This window comes from Atta colombica, unplaced genomic scaffold, assembly GCF_001594045.1.
Source record: "Atta colombica isolate Treedump-2 unplaced genomic scaffold, Acol1.0 scaffold126, whole genome shotgun sequence".
Classification (NCBI taxonomy): Eukaryota; Metazoa; Arthropoda; class Insecta; order Hymenoptera; family Formicidae; genus Atta; species Atta colombica.
The window spans coordinates 6,594,516-6,605,575 of record NW_017259213.1 but is presented as its reverse complement, the minus strand read 5'-3'; the positions used below and the strand labels follow the sequence as shown (position 1 = coordinate 6,605,575).

At 37.2% G+C, this 11,060-nt stretch overlaps 1 protein-coding gene across 3 annotated transcripts in view; it reads left to right on the top strand.

The window, feature by feature from the left end:
* LOC108684097 overlaps positions 1–9,911 on the top strand; it is a 75,562-nt gene extending 65,651 nt beyond the window's left edge. For 2 of the 3 annotated variants that reach the window (XM_018188188.1, XM_018188186.1), the window contains 11 exons: positions 1,841–2,025; positions 3,044–3,260; positions 4,113–4,366; positions 4,648–4,871; positions 5,005–5,161; positions 5,251–5,531; positions 5,675–5,806; positions 7,894–8,121; positions 8,204–8,401; positions 8,544–8,591; positions 9,007–9,911. In XM_018188188.1, the coding sequence (XP_018043677.1) occupies positions 1,841–2,025; positions 3,044–3,260; positions 4,113–4,366; positions 4,648–4,871; positions 5,005–5,161; positions 5,251–5,531; positions 5,675–5,806; positions 7,894–8,121; positions 8,204–8,401; positions 8,544–8,591; positions 9,007–9,906 (2,824 nt within the window). In that variant the 3' untranslated portion in view covers positions 9,907–9,911. The remainder of the gene's footprint in view (positions 1–1,840; positions 2,026–3,043; positions 3,261–4,112; positions 4,367–4,647; positions 4,872–5,004; positions 5,162–5,250; positions 5,532–5,674; positions 5,807–7,893; positions 8,122–8,203; positions 8,402–8,543; positions 8,592–9,006) is intronic. The other variant, XM_018188187.1, reaches the window with a different exon arrangement.
* The last annotated feature ends 1,149 nt before the right edge of the window (positions 9,912–11,060 follow it).

The window sequence follows — 11,060 nt, the reverse complement described above, 5'->3', positions numbered from 1 at the left end:
TACAAAAATTATAATTTAAATAAATATAATAGAATTATAAAAAATAGGAATTATACATAACATTTCGCAACATTCCCTTTTCATTTAGATATGATTCTATAAACATTTCCTTTTGTATAATATTACAAAGGAACAAAGAAACGCAACACAGAAAGTATGGTTTTACTTTTGAATTATCTAAAAATTTAGATATAAATCTAAAAATAATTTTGATGGATCATCAAAATATTGATTTAGGATACTTAAACAGATTGTTAAACTATCAAAATTTTCTACAACATTATTCATTATGCTTGAAATCTCTACGTAATTATTTTGATAGACCCACAATATTTTACCAACAATACCAACAATATATTATTTTCAGATCTGTGTCCAATTAAATTTTTATATTTTAATAAAATCATTTTTTCTCGAATATATAGTATAATTATCGAAAAGATTTGATAATCAATCGACATTGTTTATATTTAATAATAGATATGAACATATTATATCATATATTTCAAGATTATCTTTACGTTGAATGATTATCTTTACGTATTGTTTATACAAATCTTTTTCATGTTAGACAACGTGCAACAATGTAAAATGTATAAATTATTAAAAATTGGCTAACACAGTATAGAAAAAAGTTATTGAGTTTTATGATTGTTAATATATCTGACTTTAATATTAATAAATAAAAATATAAGCAAGATAGAAGCTTTATTGCAGTGCAACGAGAAAGAAGACTTCGATGATCCATAGATTGTTTACATAAATGATACATAAAACATATAGTTTACGTAGTTTACATTGAATACACGTAGAGGAAAATTATTTATATTTTACGCATAAACACACAAGACTTGAAGAGAAGGAGTGGTTCGATGCACCGACGAAACTTGGCGAAAACTCTTCGAGCGAAGGAATCTTCGCTTTAATGCCTAACGATCATGATATGCTCTGTCTCTCTATTTTGCCTCTCCATCTTATGATAACGGTACCAATCTGATGGTCCATCTGTTATCGGTATTAGCGCGCGATCTACCGGGTGTGTCCGCCGTCATGCGTGATTTAAATCCTTGGGATAATCACGTTAAGTATACGATAGAGCCCGCAGCTCGTAATTCACTGTTGATTTCCTTCGTGTATCATCGCCTTATTGGATTTACGAGGACCCCTACCGTTCGTGCGATTGCTTGTTACAGTGATTAAGCTGGGAATACAAAGATTTCTCTCTTGCTAATTTTAGCGCGATCTTCTGCGTAGAAGCTCAGATTCTCACCTAAGTGCCTATTGCCTAGGGATTATTTTATATCTTTATTTAACATTCGGTGAACAACAAGGATAAAATGATATCTTCGTGATATTTAGATGGGAGAATCCTGAACATAGCCGAGGATGTTACGTATGTATATCCGTCTGGGTATCTCTGTAAAAGATCAGCTGGACAAGTTTATAGTAAGACGCGATAAGACTCTTTCCGTATTAAGACAGTAACACGCGATAAAATTGTACTCGACCTAGTTTCACTACGAACTAACATGATCTCAGAAATCTTCAGCATCAGCTTGTAAACTATGATCAAAAATGAAGATGTATACGATAAAGTATCTCGCAATCTTTATAATCTGCTAATTTTACAAAGTTTAAATGAAATTTGCTACGTCAATTAAAGATTTGATTGCACATTTTCGTCTTTTAAATATGAAATTACGTTACATACTGTTTTAAAATAAATTAAGACAATTTTTTGTATAGTTGACAGTCTCTAGTTTTTTTTATCAGAGATAAATATATTGATACAGAAGTACTTTTAATTAATTACTTTTAATAATACATTTTTGTGTATCAGTTCCAGGATATGCGAGAGACAGAGAGATGCCAACAGGCATAACGACAGGAACGAAGACGATGATGAGGACGAGAATCCTCTGGGAAAATGGCCTCACGCCCTCAGTTCGACCTTCGCGTGTCTCGGCTGCACTCTGGGACTCTTTAACATCAGCAGATTCGCTATTCTTAGCATACAATTTGGAGGTGAGCGTCATAACGTGCGTTAGCCACAAAGATGCCGCAAACTGGCATCAGGGCCACCGCAACTTGCCTTATGCTATCTCATGTTAGAGTCTTTACTTTAACATAGCCATCCGTAAGACATAACGTAAGAAATAGAAAGCACCTATATTCTTTACAACTTTTAGAGTGAATTGTCACTCTGAGGAGTGACATCTTATTCTTAAAGATTCAAAATTGAGTCATTCTTTTTCAAGACTGGCTCAATTTTCATTCTTTTGAGTGAGATTTCACTCCAAAGAATTTAGGGAGTATGTTCTTTTTTTGTTACTTACTATGGATGGCTACATGTTGAATACAAGGCTCTGACATAAAATAGTATAACACGTTGTGACAACATTCCTGCAATCTCGAAGGATTTCGTTAAAAAATTCCACCGGATTTCTTTTCTCGCGACGTAAGATGGTCGTACGCGCGGGATGAGAAGACTTTTGATGCGCATGATTTTTTCACGGGACGATTTCAAGGAGAAACTGAGACCGGTCTCGTTTCGACATAATCAGATTTCGATATTCTTAGCATGCAAAAAATGCTATCTCCGTATTTACTCATGACTGGCGAAATTTATACGCAATACTGGCAATCGAATTTATTACGGCTCTCAGTGAAATTGTAGAGTTCTCATGACGTATGCGGCGCCAACGAAATAAGACCTTCCGAAAGCAAAAGAACCGACAAAATTGCCGCGCCATTAATATTAATTCATATCGCAGCATGCCTTTCGTAATGTCAATAATTAGTTCCACGGTTATTTGCGAGAATAATGACCGATTTATTGAAGAAACGGTCGGATACCCACGTCCAACATTTCTCAATAGTAAGACGTTTTCCTTCGTCTCTCACGAAGGATTCTTCTTTATCTTTCCATTTGCCGATGCTATTTTAATTTTATTTGTACTGGATTTATCATTAAAGCCACATATACTACTTATTAATTTAATTTATTTTATTAATTTATTCTTATCTATTTCTCTTTTTACAGCAAACTTCATGATACAGTTCCTGATCTTATCCCTCATACTAGGCATCCCGTTGTTAACACTACAAGTATGTCTTGGACAAAGATTGGCAGCCGGTTCCGTGGATATGTGGAGTATATCTCCGATTTGTCAAGGCGTCGGGATAGCTCTGCTCGTCGCGCAGGCATTTATCGGTATCTACAGTATAGTCGGTGTATCGTGGATGTTTGTGTTCTTCAGGTAAATTCTTGATGTGAAAATACATCTGAAACATATCTCTTTACCTTCCATTTGTAATCTGGGTATCTTTTACATATTCAAACAAAATGACGTGAAGAGTAATTCTAAATTTTTCTACATATTTTGGAAGTCTACTCTCTAAATTTTTTTTTTGGAGTGGAATCTCACTCTAAAATATGAAAATTGAGTCAGTTTTGAAAAAAGAGAGAGACTCAATTTTCAGTCTTTAAAAGAGATTTTACTCTTCAGAGTCACTTTAAAAGTTTTAGAGAGTAGAAGAATCAAAATTTGGGACTGGACAAGAAAAATCCAGATTGCAAATGGAGAGAATAAAAATATGATTTCACAAGAAGAATTAAATTAATGCCAAACTATGTGCGATTCGTAATTTGTTATTTATATGAGATTTATGAACAGTTTGAATAATCATATACGTCAAGTTCAGAAAAACTATCTACACTATTTACTTTATCTACTCTATTTATTCGTGTTTATATATATTAATTTTAATGCGTAATTCTGTTTATGTTGATAAAATAGTGAAAATATTACTTTTGATTAAGTTAATTGAAGTTTGATCGATATCATTTTAAGTTTTGATGAAATTTAACGAACATATTTGTATTTGAATTTGCATATTTCAAGTTTAGTAGGTCAAGAAGAAATAATGAAACTCACAAACCCTAGAGACACGTTCTAGAAACAATGTGAAATTAATATACATTTATGCTCTCAACGCGATGATCTCAATAACTCTTTGGAGTCTCTGGGCTCCTCCGTCAGTGGATGCAATATCAAAATGCCATGCCATGTTGATCAAGTAGGACAAAATGCGTGATACATTGATTGCAGAGATTCATTCATAACGAAGCAGGACAAATATCGATGGGCGGAGCCATTTCTTCTCTATCGAGAGGACAACCGTTTCACACACAACATCACCGCTTCGTACAAATTACACGAGACTGTTCCGGATTATTTCAGCGGTGCTGTATTGCAAAGACATCATTTGATTGATTCTAATCCTGGTGTCGTCACATTGAAGTTCCAAGTGGCCTTCAATTTAGCCGTTGTGTGGATGATTGTGTTTGTTTCACTGAGTAAAGGTGAATTTTCTTTTTTAAAAAAAAGGAACATGAAAATTTTTTTATACTAGTTTCTTTCGCTAGCTTTTGTGACATTCTTTTTTAACGTATTGATTTTTATAAAATAAAAAAAAAGGAATATTGAAAGATCTAATTAAAGAATTGGAAAACGTTAATTTTTGTATGCGTAGAGAGGGAAAATTTTATCGCTATTACTATTGTATTTCACATGACTTTAAATCATCATCTTGGTTCAATGCATCGCAAAAGATTTAATTTTGATCATTTCTATTTTAATTTAGGACTGAGATCTTACGGAAAAGTTGTATACGTTTTCACACTAGCGCCCGTGTTTGGCACGTTAGTCCTTTGCGCGAAACTGATCGGACTTATTCCGCCGGGCTCGTTCAACCAACTTTTCCCTGCCACTGTTTGGAGCGAATTCTTTATTAATGGGAAGTCATGGGTGGCTGCCTCGAACGAGGTCTTCCTCACATGGGGTTTACTCGGTGCGGCCGCTATGCAGGTATCGTCGCTTACAATCTTATGATGATTATTTAACGAGCACTTACTTTCTCCTATGATTATTCTTTGATTTGCCGTAACTTAAACAATCGGTAGTTGCTCATTGGAATACATTGGATTACTACCAATTTCAGATAGCGGCTCATAACAAGCACAAGCATTTCCTACAGCGCGATATAAGTCTCGTGGTAATCTTGACGTTTGTGGTCCTCTTTCTCGCGGCTTTCCTCGCGAATACCTGCGTACAAATCCTCAGGCTTCACGGCTACATCTACACTACTAGTTCTTTCGGTAAACAGCCGTTTTGTATTACCTCGAGTAATCGGAAATATTGCACGGGATGCATTTGCACAAGTTATAATTCTCGGATGATTTCACAGAGAGAATATCAGGGTATACGTTTATGAGGCTTGTCAATGATCCAGCACCACCAGGATATAGTATCACGCCAGAGAGATTCATGTCTCACGCATCGTTTCTTCTTGGACAACGCGTAATACGACCTGGCGTCGACACAAGTACCGAGTCCGGATACCAGGTGTTACGGTTAGCCACTGAATTGGTGCCTTCGACACTGGCATTGTTAGGCACTGAACAGGTGTCGCCGTTCTGGGCAGTCCTGTTTTATTTCATTCTCATTTTATTTGGAATCGCACAACAGGTACATAAGTTTCCTCGTATACTCGATGTAAGAGATACTTTAAATAAGATTCTATAACTATACGATTAAAAAATATAATCGTCACCTTAGTGGAAAATATATAATCAAGAAACTATACTTAAAAAGTTTTGTCAATATTTTAGCTGGCGATCTGGCATTGTGTAATAACTGGTATAATGGCGATCAATACGAAAATGATGAAGCTCTGGGAGACCACGATCACGTTTTTTAGCTGCGCTTGTGGTTACATACTCGGATTACCTATGGCTACGGAGGTATGTTGGAATTTGTTAAATTCAATGATGATAACAGATGTTTGATAAATTTATTACCTTACTATTATTTAGCAGAAAACGTGATTGTACTCGACACATGCAAATATTTCCGTTATTAATTAAACGTATATGAGTCACATGAAGATATCACATTTTTATTTACGCAGTATGTTAACATGTTACGTGCGTGATTCAGCTATGTAACTTGGGTATATCTATAATATTATCTCTGTCTTTGGATAAGGTTCCCAGTTCTTATCAGATAGAGCGTACAATCTTTCATTCCAGAGAATTGTTATCAGCACTTCATTTTAGTTCGCTCCGGCACATTAGTATTGCAAGTGAAGCATATTAGTATCGTATAGTGCGTCCGTATTAAAACGGAAGATGAGTAATAACGTTCATTCGGTAGTGCGTCGCAGTGTGCCTTGCTATTTTTGTAATGAATTTTTGGAAGAGAAATATTTAACGGAGCATATAACACATTGCGCGGCGGTCTTGGAGGAATGTCCGAACAAATGTGGAGTTTACGTTCCTCGCAGGAACCTGGAAGTACACGAGAAAATATGCAACAAGGGAACATCGATGAGAAACAGTCAAATAAAGGATATCCAAGATTCGGTGTGGAAAGAAAAAGTATTCTCGGTACTGACGTTGTTGCGTTTAGCTATCGACCAGGGGGAAAAAGAGCGGATTCGTTTGCAGGATGATCTCTCTAGAAATTTAAGTCTACTGCATTCTCAACAGGAATCTTTCGCCGCATTGCAATTGAATATCGAGGAAGCGGTCAAAGAATTTCGCAATAACCACACAGCATTGAATCGGAGGTTAAATACTCTGGAGATGATCACTGACGATATACAGCATTGCACTACCTTGAATTTACGACAAATCTCTGAGCAGCTAAAATTACTGGAGGGAGAATTGACTGACGAGCAAGGCAAACACGTGTGCACGCCAAACGATTGGTTCCAGGAATTGAAAGACGTGAAAACATTCGTCGCTAAGGAGAGCGTTCATGCGAGCGATATGTGGCAGGAACATTCGCAACGTATCAATGATTTGAAATTGGAATTGGAAATGAGATGTAAGAATATGAAGGAAGTAATATCCAAACATGATACTTTAACAGAAAGGGTGAATAGCTTATCGGAAGAAATCTGTAAGCACGCTGAGAGCGTGGCCAAACGGAAATTGGAGATAAAAGGTTTAAAGTTTCAAATGAAGGAAAATTTAAAATATATCGAGGAACTAATAGCAGAGAACTGTAGACCGGAACCATCGTTGAGTTCATGTTCCTGCGAAGGTGTGGAGAGTGCTTCAACGAATGGCCATATTATATGGCGAATCGATCGTTACAAAGAAAAGATGAGCGAGGCAAAGGAAAGCGATCGCGCGCTCTATAGTCCGATATTTCACAACAAGGAATATGGTTACACTCTGAGAATGGAATTGTTTTTGAACGGTAGAGGACAGTGGAAGGATCGTCACATTATCGGATGTTTGCGCGTAGAAAATGGAAAATGGGATCCCTTACTGGATTGGCCCTGCATTCTTAGAGCTGTCGTAAATCTACGAGACCAAGATAATCCTGCAAACGATGTTAGAAAAATGGTGAAGACCGTGGGCCGAGATAAAGATGTCTCGGATCCTGATAAGGAATCTGGACTGTATATGTTTATTCCCCATACTATATTGAGCAGATATTCCGGTTATACTAAAAATAACGTTATATTTTTGGATATACAAGTGAAGGATATAAAGACGAGTGCTTCGACAATATCATTAGTGTAGCTTAATAAACTGTAATAGTTTTAATGATAGTAATGACAAAATTGATGATGATAATAAACGGTAATCACGTTAATAAGAATATTATGTATATTTATTATATTTACTATTACTAAAACAATAGAAATTATCCAATTACCATCTTAACCATTAAAACTAAAAAAAAAAAATACTTTTATTTTTATATGTATATTTTCATAATAATTCTAATAAATGTATTACTACTAAATTATTATTGTATAAATGTATTACTCTAAATTATCTTCATTATATATTGTCATTGTGTGTGTTTGCAGTTGGGTATTTATGTTGTGTACTATCTCGATTATACCGTCGGCGGGGCATGGTGGATAATATTTTTGTATCTAATACAAATCGTCGCTCTATTCGCGATCCGTGGGCGACCACACTCCGGCGAAGCAGTCGTCGCCGAGTTATTCCCACCAAGTGGACGATATCTCAAGTACTGGGCCGCCCCTCTCCTCTCCTTCACATGGACTGTTGTTCTCCCCCTTACTTTGGTGGTAAGTCAGTTCTTGTTAGACACGACGAAGCTATTGAGTCGCAGTCAAGCACGGTGCGTGTCATCGTTATTGTATTCCGTAGGCTCTGAGTATTATAGTATTCAAGAGCGGTGACTTCTGGGAATTGTATTCTTATCGTCGCACGAGCAAAGATTACTGGGTTGTATGGGCAAGGCAACTTGGAACGGCGATTCAACTGACACCGATACTCATAATACCGGTAGTGTCTGCCATACAGGCGTGTCGGTACTTGAATAACGGACCACCCGATATATTCGATGTAAGTATTCCTGCTTGCAGAGTATGATACGGTTATTACCTGACACTCCCTCCTGTGTCTGTATGCTATTAGCAGTATTAGCGTACACTAATTAATGACTAACATATCTATTACTATCTCTTTCTGTTCTTGCTGACAATAGAGCGAACAGGTGGCAGTAACAATAAATCATTGTGAACAATGTAACGGCGTAAGTTCTCACTAATTTCTTTCTGTGTTAATGTTGTACGTGTCGCAGCGGCATTACTTTGCGATATGTATTAATAATATCCCGTAAATAAAAAGTAATAGTATAGTATAACATTACATCAACATTATAATTTCCCACTCAACAATATAAATTTAATAGAACATATAACAGTTCATTGTATTGAATAGAAAATTATAACATTATGTTACTGTTTTCGATGTTTATTGGAATTAGTTTAATAAGTCATTGTACAATTATACATAAAGTTGTAGATAAAATATATAAAAAAAAATAAAAATATATAAAATATATAAAAAATTTATAAAATATATAAATATATAAAAACACATTGAATAAAGTGTACCGTGTTCGTCTTCAACAGTCGTCGTTGAAACAATCTGTTTGATCTTTGCAGAGAATTCAATTGCTTTGTCGGCCGATGGATCCAGAAGAGCCTCGCGATGCTCAGACTCAAATTGGAAACGACACCAGCACCAGCTTGCACGGAAATGGCATTTTACCCACCGCGACCACGGAGATACCTTTCGAGGATCCGCCGCCGAAGTACACACCTCCGCCTAGCTATACTACGGCGACCGGAGCACGGATCGCGAAGATGCTGCGGCAAAGCTTCCGACGAAGCGTGCGGAGGATCGCGAACGTGTTGGGGGAGAGCAGCGCGCCGCGACAGAGACCGGCGTTGCAGCCACCGCCTCCTGATTATGCGACCGTTCTGGTGGAGATGAACCAGAGCGGCGCACAGATGTCGCATGATCACGTTGCGATCCACGTGTTGTCGGAGCCGCGGCCGGACGTGACGAATACTGGTGATAGTCGGCATGGCATCGTGTCGGCGGTCGAACGTCGTCATCGGCCGAACACTATCGACCGCGCCAGCAAGATCGGCATCGCAAGCAGATCGCGCACAATCGAACGCACTCACTCGACGATCGACCACGGTCGCCGATGTACGAACGCTACCACGAACACCCTGTCCGGTTCGAACTTAACGGCCGCCGACGTGGCGAATCTACTTCGTAGCAGTATACGCAGGGGCACCACGAGGACACAGCATTCCTTACGTAGGAGCTTCTGCCATGAGGCACCGACGATGGCGGCGTCCGTCGAAAATCTAGTCGAAGCCGCTGCACCTATCGGCGAGGACTCCTTAATCTTATCGAAGGATACGCCTCTAGTCCCTGATGAACAGGTCGGCGACCGCAATCGCCGCGATGGCGACGATCACGACGATGGCAACGACGGCGAGGAGAAAAAGACTGCAAGCGAAATGGAAAGTTCCGTTTCTGTGATATAGACTGATACATCGGTTTGCACGAAATCGGCATTTTGAGTCGGGTGACATCAGTTATTGACTTAATGATTCGTTGCCCCTCTCTCTTTAAACTATAATTTCTACTTGTAATATATAGATGGAGAAAAAACTTTATTAATCATAATCGATGTCGACAGCGACGCAATTTGTTCATAACCTCCAAATGCTTGAACTCCCTCGAGATTAAGATATTTTGTTTCCGAGCAATTGCACGCACTCCGAAGTATTTTTATATTCTTACCGTATTTATTTTTTAATATGCGATACTTATACATATATACATTTCTTCGTTAAAGAAAGTAATGTTTTGCATAATATTTTCTGATACACTTAATCTTAAATATCTCAGACCTCAGTCTTGCATTTCTCTCAACGTCAAAGAGTCAGGTATACGATTTTAACTTTCGTTTAATCTCATAATAGATGCAATTTTTTCTTGCTGAATAAATAATATTCAGAAACGAATTTAATTGCGGCCCCAAATAAGTCATGTAAATATACGGGCCTCTGCCCTCTTCAGTAGTTAAGCAAAGGAGAATACTATTATTATATCATAAAGTAGCAGTATTCGTGTAAAAAAAATACATTAGACTCCTAATTCTTGCGTTATCTCTGCAGAAGACTTTGCGGAAAGGGAGTGACTGAATTAAATAAACAAACGATTAGATCATACATTTTTTTAGCTCTCCCGGCTGGAAACTTAAGCCTAATTCCTTAATATTAATAGAATATTTAATAATAGCAACGTGCTTCAAGTCAATTCCTTTACGGCGATATCTGCGTAACATATCTGTGTACTCTTGTTTATCATGTAAATAATTGTAGCATTTTAGCGAGTAAACAAATTAATATAGCATTTAAAAAAAAATTACGTTACAATTTTAAATCACTAAGTATCTCGTTTATCAGCCTCGTAATGTGGGAGTGTATAGTCCGTCCAGTATCGTCGATGTTTTCTGTATTTTTCTGTTGTGGCTCGTTGTGAAAATGATTGAATGATACGCAAGCTAGATTCGCTAATATTATCATCTCGGTTCAAACGGAGTTATGCCATCGAAAATGTTCAATCAGAAATGAGAAAAAATATCTCAGACAGTCAAGTCTATCGAAAACAAATTCACAAAGTGTCTAAATTT